The sequence below is a fragment of the Nannospalax galili genome, unplaced genomic scaffold (assembly GCF_000622305.1).
Source record: "Nannospalax galili isolate Female #2095 unplaced genomic scaffold, S.galili_v1.0 scaffold800, whole genome shotgun sequence".
NCBI lineage: Eukaryota > Metazoa > Chordata > Mammalia > Rodentia > Spalacidae > Nannospalax > Nannospalax galili.
This window is the reverse complement of record NW_008347125.1, coordinates 2,873,226-2,894,972: the sequence shown is the minus strand read 5'-3', so window position 1 is coordinate 2,894,972 and position 21,747 is coordinate 2,873,226. Positions and strand designations below refer to the sequence as shown.

The window sequence follows — 21,747 nt, the reverse complement described above, 5'->3', positions numbered from 1 at the left end:
CTAGTAGCACAGGAAACTGTATGTATGTATGTATGTATGTATGTATGTATGTATATATATATATATGTATATGTATATATATATGTATGTATATATGTGAGTGTATATATATATATATCTGAGAGTACTTTCTCCTTTTATATCAATTATAACTTAACTGGGGTGCTTTGTAAAAGTAAAAATGGTTGCTGTTTGAATTTAATCTATGAGGCATGTGAATCCCACAGGGCTTGTATCCTGGTGGGGGCTGGGCTTGTTTTATTATGGGACTGTGCTCATTAACATGGCATGTGGCCTGACCACCATCATGGCTGCTGACCTCACCAAGAGGGAGGCAAATATGTGACCTGGTCTCCACCTTGGTTGATGATGTCATCAATATGGGGATAGTCACATGGCTTGGTTGCCATCTTGGACAATGACATTTTCAAAATGGCGGTGACCTGTGTGACCTTGCTGCCATCTTAATCCAACCACATGGCATGATTCAAAATAGCAATCAATACCCAGAAACCTACCGGTAGCAGGGATACCTAGGAGTTCCCTGAACTACAGACATTTAATCACATGTTCTAATTCTCTTGCAATTTATTTTTGTTTTGGATTCTTGATGGGATCATATAAAAGCAATACATTTTTATTTCAGACTAGGTAATGCCAGATCTCCACAATGGGAGTCTAGATTTTTCCCTATTTCTAAAGGGGATTATTTTAAATTTTAACTTCTTGTATGGTATATTTACTGGTTTTTAAAGAAGGCTTTTAAGTTTATGTACGTCTTGTAAAAATTACCACATACTTTATGCATACACTCAACAACCTCTAGACATCTCTGAGAATTAGCTCATAACTGTTTGCTACAGTGTGTCTTCTTAGAAGCTGGGCAGTGAGATGATTTTGGGTTTCTTTCCTTTGCAGTCTTCCTCCCTTCTTACTCATAGAAAACAAACGACCACCCTAAGCCTTAGCTGTTCCTGTCACAGACTGCCAGCCCTGCAGACTTGGCATGCTGGCTCCTGAGCCTGAGTGCTGTGCTCTTGTGCTCTCACCTCTCATTCTAAGTTCCTGCATGCTACTATTGGAAAGGGTTAACCGTAAACAGCGGTCATTGAATCAGACTTATGAAAATTGTTTTCTTACTCTACTTTTTAATGAAAACTGTTTAAGCATTAGCTTGATCATACTGTAACTTCTGGCTATGGTTCGTCTTGAGTGCAAATGAAATGTATGATTCTGTTTTCCATCACTTGTTGAGGCTGAAACTCAGAAATATTTACTGTATTAAAATATAGTTTTGGAAGTGCTTTCTTCTAATGAAAGCCTTCATGTCTAGCATCAATATGTATGGCTTTGTTCAGTACAGCCATTTTTGAGATAATATTCTCATATATAATATATGTGTATGGATGTATATGTATAGATGTATACGTAAAGTACTGCTGGCTTTTAAGAGTTTCTTTTATATACATCTGATCAGAATTTCGTCAAGGTAATTGGTCTTTGTTTTGGAACTGGTTTGTTGTGACATTGTGTCTAACCACAATATTTATTGAATGAGACTTATGAATGTGTAGACTTACGTTTAATACTAATGGAACAATTATTAAATAATTTACTAGATATCAAACTAACTTGTCAAACAAAGTAAAATATTTAAATAGTTTTATGTTTTCTATAAAGTCTACCTGGGAACTTAAAGCACAGTGCATGCATGGATAATGTTAACTCATTATGTTATCTTAATCCATGTACAGCACTCTCTGAGTCAAAGAACTACCATCTTAATGATTTCAGCTGTGCCTGCTTACAAACAGTCATCACAACTGGGCTTGCTGACAGTTCTATTCTTCATTAAAGAGGAGATAAGCAGGGTCATTGGACCCTCACCTGGGTACCCAGCCATTCTTCCCAGCCAGCTGTATGTAATTCTGCCCTAATTGTGAATGGTCTCCTGAATTTGAAAGGACTATAGTAGTAAAGATTTATATATAAAGATTAAAATGACAGGATATTTCCAGAATAGAAGGGATAATGAAACTCATTTTAAACAAACTTATTAAAAGGTCTGAACAGGTTTATGGAGATACAGAGTTGTTAATTTTCAGTCCACTCCTGGCTTGTACTGGGTTGGAGATTTAGATTAAATGGGTACAAACGAGTATTGGGTTGCCTAGTTAACCTGTGATGATAATTCTCTTCCAGTCAATGTTTATTGAGAATGTTTGGATTTTGTTCAAGCTTTATCTATATATTACACAGTAATTAAAGGTACCAGGCTGGTGCAAATAACCTTCTTGGATGGTTAATAACCATACTTAAAGGCCCATACTAATCTGGACAAAGGGGCTTAAGGGACAGTTTTGTTCCTTGCCCTGGAAGGTTGACAGTGTCCCAGGGGACTTTGGGAATCTCTTGATATGTCCTGTAACTATGGTGAGTTACCTGTCCTCTTGTTCAAGGAGGCCATGGAGACCCCAAAAGATGGACTTGAACCATTGTCCAGTCTGTAAAGAGGAGGGTCAACGTAGAGGAAACGTTTCCTCCATGCTTCCAAGTGAAGCCCAGATCAAGCAGGACCTCTTCTTGACTTATCTTCACGAAGATGGAACTGGTAAAAGAAAAGCCCGAGGAGCCAGGGGCTCCCCCCTCCCAAGCCCGTGTGACCCCTGAGGAACAGATCCTCAGCTGTATGGTCTTAAACACCCAAAAGGAAAGTATAACCAAAAATTAAAGTAATCAGTATATTTCTTTAAGAGTCCAAAGGTTTTCATTTCCCAGACATTAGACTTAAGTCCAGGTACAATTATTTCTCAGTAGTGATTTTATTCTTACAAGAAAATGCTGCTCAGGTGTAAGACTTCAATTCTTGGTCTCCAATACTGTAGTGCCCACCTGCAGCTACTATAGTTCTAAAATGATGGCTAATTTTATTTTCTCTCCCTGTCTAGAAGACTGATCCTGGCCACTCCAATAGCTATCAAGATGCCTGAAAGCAAATCCTGAGTCCATCACTCTTGAGTCCAGCCTTGGCAGATAAAAGAAAAATGAGGAGGAACCTAATAGAGGGATGGTTTTGGAAGCTCTTGTCAAGAAATTCCAATGGACATTTGAAATTTTCCCTGTTGTTACTTTTTTCTGGTTTCCTGTCTAACACTTGTAATGCTAACTATTCTTGCCTTTACTTCTTTGTCATATCTCCCAGGCATTGGTCAAGGACCTTCTTTTTCTCCCTATAGTCAAGAGTTATGCAATTTGGGAGTCTTTTAGATAGACCCACTAAAGGGGTACCCCAGTTGCCTCACCCTGCATCCCTGTTCAGCATGGAAGAAGCCAGAGTAGTCTGCGTCCCAATTCCCTATTGGCGATTTGAGTAAGTCTCTTCAGAGGGTGATATAAGAATAGGAGATAGAAATTGGTTAGGCAGCTAGGGTAAAAAGACCTCAAACAAAAGTAGCCAGTTTCTTGCTTGGCTAAAAAGTCAAAATGTCCTTGGGCTTTTTAGCAAAGTACTCTGTCCCAAAGGCCAAAAACATTAAAAGTATTTGGGAGCTCTTATCCCCAAAAGATTTTAGGGTTACCTCTTCGAAGTAATAAAATAAAAGGTAAAAATTAGTTCAAAATTTAAAAATTCCGAAAGAAAAATGACCAGTTTCTTTCTCAACTGAAAGCTGGAAAATTCTTTGGGTTATGCTAGCGAGCTTATCTCTAAGACTAACGACGATGCCAAAACCACTAAGAGGTATTCGTACTGGTTTTATGTAAACCACACCTACAGAGCTAAAAAAAGATACAAGGCATCTACTAGAAAACTTTGGGTCCCTGGTTAGCCTCACTAACAGAACCAGTAGTGATGGTTCTATTAACTTTACTTTAAAATCCTGGATAATAAACTCATGATGATACGGAGTCAATACGACTCCCTCCAAACTAGGTCAGTATCAAATACTTGATTATTCTCCAAAAGGAGTGGGGAATGAACTGTCTCAGCTAAACTAACGGAAGGACCCAGGTCACACTGGCTCCATTTCCTAGCAACCTCCATCTTGTCAGTCTTAAGTCTCTGTTCCTAGAAACTGTAAGTTTCCTTTGCCCCACACTGCGGGCTAAGATTAGACAAGCCCAGACATGCCTTGTTTATCTGAGTCTAACAGAAACTAACCGAAATTCCTGACCATAAAAGAGCATCCAGAGGCCGATAGGGGCACCCTACCGTAAAAGGAAAAATTGAGACATTCCAGGTGGCTGACTATGACTATAACCAATGAAATCCCCCCCCGGCCCCCGTACAAAGTATTCAGAGTTATCCAATCAATTCAAGGCTGCCCAGTTGGCGTGGACATTTTCAAGAGTTCCCAATAACCCCTCCCCCCCATTGTTGGTCGAGGCCAGACTCCATTCATTGGCTCCTGGAGTCTGTGCCCAACTGGTCATTCAAGAATTGGAATGCTTTTCAACAAAATCTTCTAAATTTAGAAATTTGGTGGGTGGTCTCCAATCATTCCCGAACCTAAGACCCAACAATTGCTGCTAGATGAGGAACAGCTGACCTTCCTAAAACAAAGACCTCTAGATAGGCTGACTAGATTCACCAGATGGACAAGTAGTGGGGAATGGCTGGGGGTGCCGAAAACACATCAGACAGTAGCAGGTATATCAGAGTATAAGGGCTCTAATGTGGGGGAGGGGCAAAGGCTATATAAGCCGAGAGCACCAAGTGTGTGTGTGTGTGTGTGTGTGTGTGTGTGTGTGTGTGTGGTGTGATATACATACACACAAAAAAAATCAACAAATTTTTTTAAATGTATTATATTTGAGGAGGAAGCATGGAAATTTACATCATGCTAATTAGTCGAGGAGATAAACATTACCATTGAAATCTACCCAATGACTTTATAGACATACACAGGCGCCAAGGATCCAAGTGCAACCGATTATGACTAGTAATAATCAGATACATACAGATTAGAGATGCATGTGCCAACATCTTAGCGTTAGCAAGAACAATGTGTTTCTGCAAGGAACAATATATTCTAAGACCCTAAAATATTCTAGACCATAAAATGAAATGGAGATCTTTCTTAAAGGTTAAAAACTCATTCAATTTTATGTCTTACAGGGCTTATACTGAGTTCAATACTGTATAACTGTATTAATTCAACTGTGAACCTAGAAACTTACAGCCACTTGTGAAAAAGATGTACTCTTACTCTGGAGTGTGTTACTGAATATGTTAAAGTTGTAATGAAATGCTTCTTCTAATCATGTAGTTATTGAAAATTTTTTAAAAAATAAACAATGATTTAAAAAGTGTTAAAAGTCTTGATTGGAGTGATGGACATACCAATTATTTTAAACCCCTACATACTATAAATATGCACTATGCCATAAGATCACAGTATGATCTAATCACAATAGTATCATTACTCACTGTACCCCACGTGTACATACAATTAAAAAAAGAAATTTTAGGCCAGTAAGATAGCTCAGCTGCCACTTGCCAAGCTTGACAACCTGAATTTGATGCCCAGAACCCACATGGCGTAAGAAGAGAATCAATTCTGAAAGTTGTTCTTTAACTTCCACATATATGTCATAGCATGCTTCCCTACACACACATATGCATGTGACCCACCACCACACACTAAAAATAAGCAAATGTAAAAATAGAAATTTCCAAAAACAAAGGCTGTGATTTCATGTGGCTACAGAGGTGCTGGCTTTAGAAGGACACAAGGCTTTTTCATCCTATCCTGACACGTATTCAGAAAATACAATCAGCACCAGATTATTCATGGCAGAGCGTTAATATTTTTGTTGGTTTGTTTGTTTTGGTCTTTTTGAGATCAGGTCTCCCTATAGCTCCAGCTGGCCTGGAAATCAGTATGTAGACCAGGCTGGCCTTGAACTCACAGAGCTCTGCCTGCCTCTGCCTCCAGAGTGTTGGGGCTAAAGGTGTGGGCTACCATATCCAGTTCAGAGCCTGAATATTGTATTTTTACGACACCAAATGAAACAATTCCCAGACCCTATGTTTTCTTTTTTTCTTGAGACAAGGTCACACCTTAGCCCAGGCTATCTCCGAACACACGATCCTCCTGCCTCAGACTTCCAAGTGCAGGGATTACAGTTGAGTGCGGGGATTACAGTCATGTACCGCCACACTCACACCTGGCTTCTTTAATCCTCATTCATCTGTGTCATAAGAATGCTGGGATAATAAAACATGTTTATAGGGCCAGGTGTTGTGGTGTACACCTTTAATCCCATCACTTGGAAAGCAGAGGCAGGCAGGTCTCTTGAGAGTTCCTGGCCAGCCTGGTCTACATAGTGAGTTCCAGGACACTCAGGGCTGCATAGAGATACCGTTTCGCGGGGAAAAAAACAAACAAAGAAACAACAAAAAAAACCCCCACACCTTTAAACTTCCAGGTTGTTTCAGAAACATTTGGTGGTATAGTAGCGGCTTCCCAACGGCAGGGGACGATAGCACACAAACTTCACAAAGCATTCCAGCAGGACGCGTAAGTTTGATCCTCTGAGACTCCATAGCTCGGTACCGCCTGCCGCTTGTCCCACGTGTTGCTTCCGGTTACACACGGAAACACGAGTCCAAGTTGTGGCCGGTGACTGACGGTGGCCCAGGCTTTCCAAGAACTCCCCGGGGAGCCAGCCTGCAGCCACCATGTCCAGCAGGAACAACAACAAGCTGCCCAGCAACCTGCCGCAGTTACAGAACCTCATCAAGCGGGACCCGCCGGCCTACGTGGAGGAGGTGGGCGGGACGGCGCGCGCGGAGCGCCGGCGTGCGGGGCAGGCGTGCGTCCTTCTGGGTCTCCTGGCGGGAGGAGAGAGGCTGTGGGACGGGAACAAGTCCCAGGGTTGGTTCCCACCGCTTGGAAATGAGCTGTCCTGTAGACCCCGCCACCACGGAGACCTGTTTAAAACCTGTTGATGCACCCATCCCTCGGAGCTGGAGAGGGGCGAAGGGCCTGCGTCCAGCCGCCGGACTCCTTCCGAAAGTCTTGGCCTGCATTAGTCCTTAACGCTTGAGTCCCTTGTTAAAATGCTTTCAACCTATGGTGGCTCCTGAGCATCCGCCGTGTTCTGTGTCCTAAGCTGTGCCGGGAAGAAGCCGGAAGATGTCAGATGCTAAGATTCAGGAGTTTAGAATATCTAGTTAAGCCAGTATTTAAAGTCGCTAGGGGCTAGCATGAGCTGGATGTTAGAATCTGCTTTAGGAAGAGATGAGGATGAAAGTTATGTTAGTCCGTTATGATGGGATTTGTAGACGGACCATACATTGTGAGCTTTACAGGTGTGTGAATTAAGAAGTAGTGAAATGGAAGCTGTGACTTTGTACTGTTAAACTGACAGATGCTTCACACACCCATTTGTCTCAGAAGCATTAAACAGGTATTTTGTTGGACATCAGCTGCAGTTATTTTATTTGTCCAGTGGCTAACAGCTCATCTTTGATTGCCCTTCTTCCACAAATGTATTTTCACATGTATGTATTTATGTGAATGATTTCTTATTCTTGAGGTCACCGGTAGAGAGAGTGCCTTTCCAAGGATCAAGGCAGTGTAAGATACCAGGGGCAAGGCTTGCAGAAAGCCCTGTCCAGCCACTCACAGAGTAGTGAGTTGAGAGCCTGTACAGAGTTCCTTTCTGTTAGTTCATTTCATTCTAAGTTAGCATGCAAAGCAGTGGTTTTATTATAGCACTTTCACACATATGTCATTCTGTTCTTATCTGCCTTCCAGTGTCCTCTCTGTCCTCCTACTGATCCCCTCCTCCCCAGTTTGCCTCCCCCCATTCATAGCACATATATTTCAATCCCCCTAAGCTCTTTTAGGATCTCCGTGCCCATGGTCCCTTTTTTCACTTGGATCACACACACAAATTTAAATCTGCACATATGAGAGGAAACACGGGCTGTCTCTCTGAGTCTGACTTACTTTCAACAATGATTTCCAGTTCCATCCAGTTTTTGGAAAATGTCATGATTTCATTGTCGATTATGGCTGAAAAAATTCCATTCTGTTTATGTACCACATAGTTCATCATTCTTCTGTTGATGAGCATCTGGTTCTGTTTCTTAGCTATTGTGCCTAGTGCACCAATAAACACAAGGGTGTGAGTACATCTTTGGTATTTGACATTAAGGTTCTTAGTCTTAGCTTTTAACAGCTGTGCCATCTCTCCAGCTTGGTTGCCTTGGTATTTGGTTGGAGTCTTTTCATTTTATGTCCGGAAGTATTACAACTGGGTCATATGGTAGTCCTGTTTTTAGTTTTTTGAGACACCTCCACATTCATTTCCATAATGGCTATACCCATTTAACGTTCTAATCAACAGTGTTTAGTAAGATTCCTCTCTTCCCACATTCTCCTTAGCATTTGTTTTCATGTGCTTTATTGATGATAGCCATTCTGAGGAGGGTGACAGATTCTCAGAGTGATTTTTAATTTGCATTTTTATGTTATGTGTAAGTGTTTTACCTGCATGTGTGTAAGTGCAACAATGCCCTCGGAAGCCAGAAGAGGAATGTCAGATAACTTGAAACTGGAGCCAAGGTCAGTTGTTAGCTGTTCTGTGGGTGCTGGGAACTGAAACCAGGTCCTCTGGAAGAGCAGCTAGTGCTCTTAATGGCTGAGCCATCTTTCCAGCCCCCAGTCTGTCAATTCTTGGGATTGTTTGCTATACTCTTGGAGTCCTTTTCAGAAAGTCTTTGCCTTTGCCTAAAGAAAGCCCATATAGTTCTGTATTTAAGACCACTGGTTTCAAAACTAACCCAAAGTTCTAGTTCTCTTGTTGACCAGTTGTATAACCAAGGAAGGTTGATAGCTGAACCTTTGTATTTTAACAGTCAGGCAAGGTAACGTGTACCTATTTCTTTCACTTAAGTATATATGCAGATCCACACAATGCACTGTATTTTTATGTCAATGTATGTTTAGCCACAGAGGATATGGTGGTATATAAGACAGTTGAGCACGCTTTCTTTTGAACTTATCTTCTTTTTTTCTTTTTTTTTTTTAATTTATTTATAATGTATATGCTGTTTTTTTAATATTTTATTATTTTTGCTTTATGTGTATGTGTGTATTGCCTGCATGTATGTGAATGCACCCATGTCATGCAATGCCACAGAGGTCAGAAGAGATCTTTGGATTCCCCTGGAACTGGAGTTAAGGACAGTTTGTAGCTGCCATGTGGGTACTGGGAATCAAACCTGGGTCCTCTGCAAGAGCGATCAGTGCTCTTAACCTCTGAGCCATCTCTCCAGCTCCTGAACTTATCTTCTAAGAAGGTTAGCAGGTGTGTAGTGGTAAGGACTGTGGAAAGAGTAAACCTGGATGAGACTATGTTAGAGCAGAAAGCAGTGGATTTGGACCCCATGAATAAGAAGCCTCTTCTGCAGTGATGATACTGAACCAAACAGGACAAAAGCATTCTAGACAGAAGGAATAGGAAGCGCAGGCTTCTTTGTAGAAAGAAGGGAAGCAGAGACATCTGTCACGTAAATGTGGTATGGGAAATTCAGACAGTGGTCAACAGATTCAAGGCCTTTTAGACCAGCATAAGCAGTTTATATTTTACACTCAGTACTTCTTGGAGCCATTGAACAGTTTTAACCAACTGGGCACCAAGTCTGAACAGTCCTTAAAGTTTTCCTGCCAAAAAAAGCGCCTGGGGTGGGGGGGTCTGGAGTAGAAGCTAGAGAGAAAAGTGTAGTCTGAAGAAAATCTCTTAAGATCTAAAAGAGCACTCCATGGAGTGCTAATAGGCAGCATTCAAAACAGAAGATTCAAGCTAGGGGCGACAGTTAAACATAAGAAAAAAGTGAATGGATCTGGAAGGATCCTGATGCTCTAGGTGTGGCATTAAGAAAGGACACATTTGACTCAACCATGGTACAAGAAAATGATGTACCCGTGTTTGAGGGGAGAGCTGTGGTCACAGTGGAGCATCAGAATGACTGGGCTACTTAAAAAGACTTCAGTGTCCTGGCCCCACCCCAAGAGTTTTGGGATACCATGGTATGAAAGTTAGAGTGAGGGATGAGGGAGGGCCTTGGGGCCTTGGATGTTTGTGGTGACTAATGTACATCAAAGGCAGAATGGCATCAGTCCTGCTCATCTGAAGGCAGCTGTGCCAGGGGTGGGCCAGTGAAGGAATTGATATAAGGATTTGTTAGGAATATGAATTTAGGGGCCTTCGCTGACTCCTGTTCAGTGGAGGTATGGAGTTGAGAGAGATATCAGAAGCACATTGTTTGCCTTTTAACTCCTGTGCTTGCAAAAAGCTGCAGGCCTAGGAGTTTTATTTCATGTGTATGAGTTTTTGCCTGCATAGTATACCCATGTCATGCAGTTCTCACAGAGGCCAGAAGAGGAAATCATATCCCCTGGAGCTGGAGTTGAGGGTGGTTGTCAACTGCCATATACATGCTGGGAATGGAACCGTGGTCCCTTGTAAGAGTAGCCAGTGCTTTTAACCACTGAGCCATCTCTCCAGCCCAAGGCCCAGGAGTTTTGTTGGGGGAAGTAACAAAACTTGTTTTGTTTTGGGAGGAGTTTTTGTTTTTTGAAATGGTCTCCCTGTAGCCCAACCAGGCCTGGAACTTGCTATGTACATCAGGCTGGCCTTGATCTCACAGAGATCTGCCTGCCTCTGTCTCCCAAGTGCAGGGATTAAAGATGAACACCACCCTGCCTGGCCTAGCATTATGTTTTTTGATCATGCTAAATTTAACACATGGTGGATATTTAAACAGCTGTTAGATAAGTGAATATGCAAATTTGAGACCTACTGGGCTAGTTAAGGTTGACAAATACTCATCCTCATTTTCTCTGTGTGTGTGTGTGTGTGTGTGTGTGTGTGTGTGTTTGTTTTCTAAGCACTTGTCTAACACACATGAGGATCTTGAGTTTGAGCCCCAGCACCACAAAAACAATATTATGTACTGTGGAAAGACAGTAACTATAGGGCATGAAACAGGCTTGATTCATCAGCATTAAACTATTGGGTTGTTGTCAGTATTAAATACAGTGAAATGAGGTCATGTACATAATGAGCTCGGAAAAATTCTTAGTAAGTGTAGCTATGCTTTTATATTTGTGTCTATTGCTCTTGGTTGTTTTTTGGGGGAGAGGGGTATAGACACACACATGGACTCATGTGGAAGTTGGGAGGAAGGAGGGCTCCAGGTGTCCTGGTCTATCACTTTCCACCTTATTCCTTTGAAACAGAATCTTCCACTGTTCCTGGAGCTGGTCTAGCATTCTGCAAGCCCCGGTTTACCCTCTTGTCTCCCCGACACCTGACTTTTTACATGGGTGCTGGGATTTGAACTCAGATCCCGATGCTTACACAGTAAGCTCTCTTGACTGCTGAGCCATCTCTCTAGGCCTGTTTTTGATTCTCTTTTTGTTTTTTGTTTTTGTTTTGCTTTGATTGTGACAGGATCTCGGTATGTAGTCTACTTACTATGTAGACCAGGCTGACTGGCGTCAAGCTCTCAGTATATAGCTTACCTAGAACTCAAACATAAAGGTTTAGTAGATTTTTTTTTTTTTTGGTCTTTTTTGATACAGGGTTTCCCTGTAGCCCCAGCTGGCCTAGAACTCACTATGTAGACCAGGCTAGCCTCAAAACCCCAGAGACCCTCCTGCCTCTGCCTTCCAAGTGCTGGGATTAAAGGCATGCACCACCATACCCAGTGGGTTTGGTGGATCTTCAAGAGAAAAGAAGAGTTTGACTAGAGAGTGTCCTGTACCTGAGACACACTTTGCATTTACCTGTCTGCTATTTTTCTGCTGAATCGAGTACTCTTCAGACACACGTGTTGTAGAGGTCATTTACTAATAGATGGCAGAACAGGGCCACAGTCTATAATAAACAGCAGAACAGGGCCACAGTCTGAGATTTTCACATTATATATACATATATATGTGTATATATATGTATATATATGTATCACATTGTTATATCACATTGCTTAAACTTCTGTTAATTTTAAAGAGAAGGTCTTTAGATAATCCATGCTATGCTTAGATTTTTCCAGAGTCATTTGGGAAAATGCAGATAAGGAAAAAGAAGTGTTTTAGGAGTGAGGCTGTGACTCAGTAGCAGAGGCCTATTGTGCCCCAGGCCTTGGTTTCAGTCCCTAGAACCACAAAGGGGGAGGGGGTGGCGGGGGCTTCGTATATACTTAATTAGATCTTTTTCTCTGTGCCTCTGTCAGACTTGTGCTTTCTTTTTATTCTAACTGAAAAAGTAGTGTACAAGAGTGTGATGAATTCCATTTCTCCCCACAGTTTCTCCAGCAGCATAATCACTATAAATCCAATCTGGAGATTTTCAAGTTACAACCAAACAAACCCAGCAAAGAACTGGCAGAGCTGGTGATGTTTATGGCACAGGTAAGAAGATAATTTCTCAATAGAACAAAGTTCAGTGCTTCACAGAATTTGAAGAGTAGTTTTTTTCAATAATTCCCAGCCTCTGTGGGAACTTAAGTTTTTCTAAAGCTTTTCCTTTTGCAGATTTTATTTTCTTCCTCAGATAAGTTAGATTTTGCTAAATCTTAACACAGAACCAACCAAAGCAAAATCATCAAAAAAATTTGTTTTCCAAATTCATCATGCAGACAGGTGCTCAACTGTGTGGGAACAAAAACTATGGGAACAACAAGAATGATAGAAGAAATTAGCATACAGGAAACCCCAGTAATTCAGGAGCATCTGCTTCTATGGTGCAGGCTATACAGAGCATCTGAATCTGTGCATCTGAATTTTAGGAGAGAAAGAAAGCAACTTCAGAAGAGCCTTTGCTTTGTTACAGATCGGCCACTGCTACGCCGAGCATCTAAGCAGCTTCCCCCAGGAGCTGAAAGATCTTCTCTCTTACAATCATACTGTCTTAGATCCAGATCTTCGAATGGTAGGAGCAGTGTTTGGATAACTAAACTATTTTTGTGTGTGTGCGTGTGTGTGTAATAATGATGTGTCTGAATGAGAGCATCTCCGCTAAACATCTTTTTGGTGTCTGAGGGCAGGGGCAGAATTCGGCTATTTATACAGATTGTCTTATTTGTTTAACTTTACTGTTGTGTATGTGTTTCTTTTCTAAGACATTTTGCAAAGCTTTGATCTTGCTGAGAAATAAGAATCTCATTGACCCTTCAAGTTTACTAGAGCTCTTCTTTGAACTTCTACGTTGCCATGATAAGCTTCTGCGAAAGGTAAAGAGCAAAAACATTTTCCCCTACATCTCCTTCCCTGAGGTGACACAACAGGATAGTGTTGAGAGTTCACTGAATTCTTGATACTTAACATCACTTTATACAGTTATTTCTACAGCTAAACTCATTTTAATAGGGAAAAAACATTGTGTCCCTGCAATATGGTATTCATAACTAATATTTACTGAATGCTCTTTGAGCCAGGCACCACTCAGAGCCTTCGTGGTTTTGCCTATTCACAAAAACTTCTGAGATAGAAATTGTTGTCACTATTGTTACTGCTTTACAGACAGAGAGGTTGAAGCTGAGATGGATGACTTGTTCTAGGTCACACAGCCTCTCAGTGGTAGAGCTCAAATGTAATCCAGGTGGTCTGGCTCCAAAACCCAGGCTCTTCATGACTGCACTATACTGACTTTGCTGAGGGCATAGACACTCGGAGCTGGAAGCAACCCACCAGCTTAACTTTTTGTTGTCTTTAACCTTTTTTCTATGAATTTTTTTTTCCGCTTTGTTTTGGTTTGGATTTTTTTGACAGGATCACCCACAGCCCCAGTCCTCCTGGAACTCTATGTAGATCAGGCTGGTCTCCATCGCACAAAGACATGCCTACCTCCTGAGTGCTGGGATTAAAGGCGTGCACTACCATGCCCAGTGTTTTTCCATAACTTTTTATGAGACCAAGAGCTGAAGGCTTGCAAAATAAATTTCAGAAAGAAAAACTTAAGTTTATATTCATTTTTTCTCCTTTAATATTAAGAGACTATTGTTATTTGAGCATTTTTAGTTCTGGTCAAAGTTGCATACTAAAATGGTCTGCGGGGAGGTGTTTTGGCTGCTAGTCATGCTTATAGTCCCAGAATTGTCATGTGTCTAGTTAGAGGATTGTAAGTGACACAGCTTTCTGTTTTAAAAACTTTTATTGAGATATCACTCACATACAGTTTATTTGTAGTGTACAGTTCAGTGTGCTTTTTGTTTCTTGGTTTCCAACAGTGTTGGAGATTGAGCCCGGGCCTTGCACTTGCTAGGCAAGTGCTCTTATGCAGAATTACATCCCATCCCAATTTTTTTAGACAGATCTCACTCTATAATTCAGACTGACCTTGAACTTGATACGTAAGCCAGGCTGCCTTGGACAGTCTCCCTGCCTCTATGTGCAGAGTAGTGGGATTCCTGGCATGTACCCCTGCATCTGGCCATTGGCTTCAGAATTGTATAGCCATCACCCATAACTTTCAGAACCTTGTTATCACTCCTAAAAGAATGCCCATTCCAATCAGCAGTTGTCTTTAAAATTGGTGTATATTGTAGCATGTAATTGTCATTCCTTTTTATTATCAAATATTCTGGTGTATGGATATGCCACATGTGTTTATCTTTTCATCAATAAATGGGCATCTGGGTTATTTCTACTTTTTGCCTGCTAGGAATAATGCTGCTATGAATGTTTGTGTGAACAGACAGAGAAATGAGTTTTCTTTTCTCTTTGGACTCATTGAGTCATTTGGTAATTCCACATTTAATTTTTTTTTAAAGGTTTATTATTTTTTTTCTATGTGGGTATGTTTTGCCTGCAGTATGTATGTGCACTACCTGTGTGCCTGGCACCTGAAGATGCCAGAGGAAGGTGTTGGATCCCCTGGAACTGGAGTTACTGGTGATTGTAAGCCACCTTGTGGGTGCTGGGAACCAAACCCCAGGTCCTCTGCAGAAAGAGCAAGTGCTCTTAACCGCTGAGCCAGCGCCACAGCCCTACATTTACCCTTTGGAGGGCAGCTGTACTTTGCCTGTTCGTTGGTCATTGAGTTTTTGCTTCTTTGTTGTCGCCCCCCCCCCGTTTGCTTTCTTATATCTCTTTTATGACAACGAAAAATAAATCAAGTGATGTCATCCTGTGCATTTGTACTTTTCTCCAGATTTAGTAAGGTCAGAAATGTTAACTAGGTTTAATGTGCTTATATTTTGTTTATTTTCTTCAGATGCTATACACACATATTGTGACTGATATCAAGAATATAAACGCCAAACACAAGAACAATAAAGTGAATATAGTAAGTATCCCTTGTTTTCCATGTCTTCACCATTGCCCCGTCAGTATATTAAGTCTTCATCTTCTTTCTCCCTTGCTTTTAGGTATTGCAGAATTTCATGTATACCATGCTCAGAGACAGTAATGCAACTGCAGCCAAGATGTCTTTGGATGTGATGATCGAACTCTACAGAAGGAACATCTGGTAAGAGATATGTGAATTTTCTCACGAGAGGTAGATTTTTTTATGTATCTGATTGTTTTGCTTACATAGATGTATGTGTGCCACCTGCATACTTCTAGTGTCCTCGGAGGCTTCAGAAAAGGGCATTAGATCCCCTAGACTTGGAGTTTGAAACAGTTATTAGCTACCATGTGGGTGCTGGGAACTGAACCCAGGTCCTCTGCAATAGCAGCCAGTGCTCGTAACACCAAGCCATCTCTCCAGCCCTGACATTTTTTTTTTATTTATAATTAACACAGAGCTCGTAGACAAACTTTTTTTTTGGGGGGGGGGTGTTTTTGATCTTACAATCTTTAAATACACCTCTACTATAGATTTATTTTGGACATAAAAATACAGCAACCCTTTAAATGATAACTAACACAGGCTACCATTTCTTCGTTATCTACTGAAGTCAAGCACTTTTTTTTCTCTCATTCAACCTTGAGAAAAAATATTCCTACCCCTCTGCAAGTCAGTGCATGCTGTGTATGTAAAATGCCATGTTTTATATATTTTGTTTTATGGTGTACTACCTTAGCTCATATACATTTATTAGTTTAGTTTAGTTTTTGAGGCAGGTCTTACAGCCTTATGAGTGCTGGGATTACAGGTATACCTGACTTGATCTTTTGTATTTTCTTACCAAGGGTTTCTTGCCTTTTTTTTTTTTTATTGAAATATGGAGACTGTGGAGATGGCCCTGTGGTTAAATTACTTGCTGTAGAAGTGTGAGAACCAGTTTGGATCCCCAAAACCCACTTACATGCTGGGTTGGTTTGATTGAAGCACCTTTCCTCAAAGAATAAAGTGAAAATGCCATCAAAGATAATTTCTAACCAGGGGCCGTGACACAGATGTCACTTGTCTTCCTCAATTGCTCTTCACCCTAGATTTTGAGGCAGGGTCTCATTGACCCCTGAGCCTATTAATTCAGCTTATCTGACTAGTCAGCTTGCTTTGGGGATCCCCTGTGTCTGCCTCCCAGCAGACCAGCCAGCATCCTCACCTAGCTTTTACATGAGTGCTAGGGACAGGCAGTACCTTCAGAGCTGTCTCCTAGTCCTGGATTTCACAATGTTACAGTTTTTTCTTCTAGATTTTTTACTTTTCTTTTTGTTTTTTGAGACAGGGTCTCTCTGTAGCCCCAGCTGTCCTGGAACTCATTACGTTAGATCAGGCTGGCCTTGAACTCACAGAGATCATCTGCCTTCCGAGTGCTGGGATTAAAGGCGTGCTCTTTTTTTTTTTTTTTTCTTGACACTCCTATGTAACTAAAAATTCTCCAAATTCTTTATTTTAGTGACTTCAGATTTTCTGTGGTAAGTGGGTTGAATTTAATGAAATGTTCCTTTGTTGACTAATTTAACAGTATACTTTAAAAGAATACTAAAATTGAAAGTTCTAATGTCAGAAGTACTTAGTGTTTATTTTGTGCTATTTTCTGTTCTATGAAATACAGTAGAGTGAAAAATACCCTTCAAAACACTCATTTTCTCTTCCCAGGAATGATGCTAAAACTGTCAATGTTATTACCACTGCCTGTTTCTCCAAGGTTACCAAGGTGAGCTGTAGACTCTGTGAAAGTACTACTCAGGGTGGCCTGTGTTGGGAATGGGCAGTGGGGCAGATAATGTGTGGGGAAGAAATGTGAAGCAACATGCAGGTCCATTAGTGGTGCTTTCCTTTTATATAACTGCTTTCCTGGTTCATCTATGCTTTAGAAAAATAGAATTCCAGGCAGGAGAGATGGCTCAGTGGTTAAGAGCACTGACTGCTCTTGCAGAGGACCCTGGTTCAATTCCCAGCACCCACATCGCAGCTAACAACCATCTGTAATTCCCATTCCAGGGGATCCAACACCCTCTTCTGACCTCTGCAAGTATTGCACCACATAGGTTCATTTATGTACATGTAGGCGATATGCTCATATACATAAAATAAAAATAATAAATAAAATTTAAAAAAATAAAATTCCAAGATGTTTAAAGCATTATGTAACAAATGATAACAATTTATGTTCTTTTCCCCTGTGATACTTGACCTTCTTTTGGCTCTGGCACACTTGAAAGAAATTTAAAGATTATATTTGACCTCCTATTAGACAGTCAGTGATGTCTCTTGTGGAACATGTAGAAATTCTTGGCCATCTACCTGAAGGGTGTATAAAGCCTGACAGGTATTATTTTAAATCACAGTGATTATTGATAGATACAAGAATACGTTAACAGTGGTTAGGCAGGGGGGCGGGAGGGGGGGCTGGAGAGATGGCTCAGTGGTTAAGAATACTGGCTGCTCTTACAGAGGACCTGGGTTCGATTCCAGCACCCACATGATGGCTAACAACTATCCATAACTCCAGTTCCCAGAGATCCAGTGCCTTCTTCTGACCTAGGGGGGTATTGCACAACATAGGTCCATATACATACATGTAGGCAGTACACATAGACATAAAATAATAATAAATAAGATATTAAAAACAATGGTTAGAAGCCATAAAGTAAATAGAAATGACTTAACTTTGCATATTGTGAAGCTTGAGGGCCCCTTCCATTCTTGTCAAGGGGAGTGTTAACCTCAGTTCCTTTCACAGAACATGAGCCTACTAGTTTTGGAGTGAGTGAGTGAGTGAGTGAGTGAGTGAGTGAGTGAGTGAGTGAGTGATTTGGGGATCCTGGAAATGAGACCCAGGGAATTGGGCTTACTACTAAGCTATGTTATACCACTGAGCTATCCCCCCGCCAGTCCTAAAGTTTTTGTTAAATGACATACTTTTAGAACAAGTAACATTATAAAACATTTTTAATTATGAAAGAGGAGTAAGTATCCTACCACCGTTTGAGTTTGTTTCTTCAGGTGATGCATTGGTTGCATATGCAGTGGGAATGGAGACAGGAGTATTTATTTGTGAGCAAGATTAAGTTGATCTTTTGTGGTTGGTTTTAGATACTAGTTGCAGCTTTGACATTCTTCCTCGGGAAAGATGAAGAAGAGAAACAGGACAGTGACTCAGAATCTGAGGTTAGTGTAATCCTTACAGAGGGTACAGTTCCTCCTTTATTACTGCTCTGTGTGGAGAATGTAAACTCTGTAGCTGTTTGAGTTAGAAGGGACCATTATGTCACATTTTGTTCTTTTTAGAGTTTTGCCAGTTGGGATTTATTTTATTTAGAGTTTGTTATATATATATCCAGTGAGATTGACTAAAATATAAACCATCAACAGATTCATTCAGCCCTTAGTTCTTAGTTCTGATGTTATTCCTACATGTTCATATATAAATTTAGAAGAAAAACTGCCAGATTTTGAGTTAATAGCAACATTATAAAAGTAGGGAAGAAAGCCGGGTGTGGTGGCGCACACCTTTAGTCCCAGCACTCGGGAGGCAGAGGCAGGCGGATCTCTGTGAGTTCAAGGCCAGCCTGGTCTACATAATGAGTTCCAGGCCAGCTGGGGCTACAGGGAGACCCTGTCTTCAAAAAGAGAAAAAAAAGCAAAAGCAGGGAAGAGAGCAGAGTGATGTCACAGTCTCCAAAAGGGAGTGTCAAGATTTGTGGTATAAAATTTTCTTAGAGTATAAAAAAGAAATTCTTAATTTAAAAAACCCTCCCCATTTTGGCATTTTAGTAACCACATCATGAACACGCAATAACATCTTTTAAACAACTTACATTTTCATTGTAAAAAAAAATGAAGATGATGTGGACCAAGTAAGTTTTCTTGCCCTTGTGTTATTTCTGCTCCCCAGTTCCTTCAGGTAGCCTATCTCATTTCCAGTGCGCATCTGTGTCGATATTTGTACACAAATTCTTATGTGGAGTACTTTGAAAAGCCATATACCCAACATATATATTCTGCAGTATGTTTGTGTCAAAATATCCAGATCTACCATTTTATTTACACCTGTGAATAACCTCCACATATTTCTGAGTATAAATGTATTATACTTTAATATTCCTCTTGATGGTTTCAGTTTCTTTCAAATAAATGAAAAGTTGTATCCATATAGCATGCTAAATGAGAAGTAAATGCTATATCTAAGCACAAAAATCAGTGCTGTGTGGAGCTATAGAAATGACTCAGCAGTTAAGAGCACTGGCTGCTCTTGCAAAGGATCTGGGTTCAATTCCCAGCACCCACATGGCAACTAACAACTGTCTATAACTATAGTTCCAGAGGAATCCCAACACCCTTTTTTTACCTCCACAGGCATTGCACAACACGGGTGCACTTACACCCATATAGGCAATACATTCATACACATGTAATAAAAATAATAAAACATTAAAAAAAAATCAGTGCTGTGGTGAAAATTCTTTGTGACCTTTAAAAAAATATGCGTATTAGTGTTTTGCCTGCATGTATGTAAGTGCACCCATGTCATTAATTATTTTCAGAGGCCAGAAGGGAGGTATAGGATTTCCTGGAATTGGAGTTAAGGGTGTTTGTTAGCTGCCATGTGGGTGCTGGGAACGAAACCTGGATCTTTTGCCAGTGCTCTTAACTAAGGTATCTCTCCAGCCCCTGTATGTGCCTATTTTGCACATACATGTATGTAATTCTTTTTTTCTTTGTGTTTGAGACAGGGTCTCTCTATAGCCTCAGCTGGCCTGGAATGAGCTTACTATGTAGACCAGGCTGGCCTGGATTTCACAGAGATCTACCTGCCTTGACCTTCCAAGTGCTAAGATTAAAGGCATGTACCATCATACCCAGCTTTCAAATTTCTTTTTTTTTTGAAGATTTATTATTTTATGTTTATATTTGTGGGCCTGAGTGTGTGTGTGTGTGTGTGTGTGTGTGTGTGTGTGTGTGTGTGTGTATACACCACATGCATGCAGGTGGTGTTGGATCCCCTGGAACTGCAGTTACAGGCAGTTCTGAGCCATCCAGTGTGGGTGCTGGGCACTGAATCTGGGTCCTCTACAAGAACAGCAAATGCTTTTAACCACTGAACCATTTCTCTAGCTCCGCATTTCTTGATTTTAAAAGTTGTATTTGCATTCAAGGCCAGCCTGTTCTACATAAGCAAATTCCAGGTCAGCTGGGGCTACACGGAGACCCTGTTTCAAAAAGACCCCCCCAAAAAAAAAGTTGTAATTTACAGCTGAGCATGGTGGTGCACGCCTTTAATCCCAACATTCAGGAGTCAGAGGCAGGTAAACCCAATCTAAAAAAAAAGTTGTATTCATTAATAAGTGTGTGCAAAGAGTATAAGAACAAAAGCGGGGGGGCGCTGCTAGCTTGCTCAGCAGACAAAGGTGCTCACCGTACAATCCTCAAACCCATGTTAAGGTAGAAGGAAAGAGCCAACTGCACAAAATTGTTCTCATGCTTTGACAGGCGGGTGTGCAGAAGCACACGCGCGTGCACACACACACACAAATAGTAGTAATGCTTTTTTTCTTTAATAATGCTTTTTTTAAAGAATCAAATATAGTTAAGGATTACATGCTGCCTTTGTGCAGATTTTCCTGTTTCCAGTTTTACACTGTAGTTTGTTCTTCAGGATGAAGGGCCCACAGCAAGAGACCTCCTAGTGCAGTACGCCACGGGGAGGAAGGGCTCCAGAAACAAGAAGAAGTTGGAAAAGGCCATGAAAGTGCTCAAGGTGAGACTTAGACCTGGAGGATGAAGTAGGGTCCCTAGAATATGGAAAGTGTATGTAGTTTTTGACCAGAGCTCTTAAGAGTTTTAAATCAAGAGATGTTTAAAAAAATTTGTAAGCACTAACATTTTAGATGAATAGTTATATTCAGCTCTGATTAAAAACTGTCTTGATTAAATTAATTAGAGGAAATGATTAAGTTTCCTTTTCACTTGTTCTGCTCATGCTGGCTGGTATTCAGGTGTCTTTACTAGACATGCATTCTTAGAACAGAAATGAAAAATATTGGCTATTTCGTAAATGGTAATTCTAAAAATCTTTTATTTGGATCCTATGTGGTTCTATTATTTTTAAATTTACTTGTGTGTGTGTGTGTTGTAGGTACTTGTTCATGTGGATGTGTGCACTTGTGTTTGTGGGTGCACATGGAATGTGTGCAGGTGCATGTGGAGACCACAGGTCAACATTGGGTGTCTTACTATTTGAGACTTTGTCACTGAACCTGAAGTTCATCTATTTGACTAGACTGGCTGGCCAGTGAGCTCCAGGGATCCACCTGTCTCTGCCTCCCCAGTGTTGGGTTACAGATGTATGCTGCCACATGCAACTTTTTATGTGGCTGCTGGGGATCTGAA

The 21,747-nt window shown here is 40.8% G+C and overlaps 1 protein-coding gene and 1 non-coding gene across 2 annotated transcripts in view; one reads left to right on the top strand and one right to left on the bottom strand.

Annotated features, from left to right (window-relative positions):
* The first annotated feature begins 6,552 nt into the window (after window positions 1–6,552).
* Window positions 6,553–21,747, top strand: part of Sdad1 (SDA1 domain containing 1) — a 30,963-nt gene continuing 15,768 nt past the window's right edge. Inside the window, exons 1-9 of the mRNA XM_008843494.3 lie at window positions 6,553–6,772; window positions 12,324–12,428; window positions 12,850–12,948; window positions 13,139–13,249; window positions 15,232–15,303; window positions 15,386–15,486; window positions 17,011–17,068; window positions 18,451–18,525; window positions 21,014–21,115. Of these exons, the coding sequence (XP_008841716.1) occupies window positions 6,683–6,772; window positions 12,324–12,428; window positions 12,850–12,948; window positions 13,139–13,249; window positions 15,232–15,303; window positions 15,386–15,486; window positions 17,011–17,068; window positions 18,451–18,525; window positions 21,014–21,115 (813 nt within the window). The 5' untranslated portion in view covers window positions 6,553–6,682. The remainder of the gene's footprint in view (window positions 6,773–12,323; window positions 12,429–12,849; window positions 12,949–13,138; window positions 13,250–15,231; window positions 15,304–15,385; window positions 15,487–17,010; window positions 17,069–18,450; window positions 18,526–21,013; window positions 21,116–21,747) is intronic.
* On the bottom strand, window positions 17,979–18,102 carry LOC115072120. The gene has a single exon (XR_003851187.1). It is a non-coding gene; the product is annotated as a U6atac minor spliceosomal RNA (small nuclear RNA).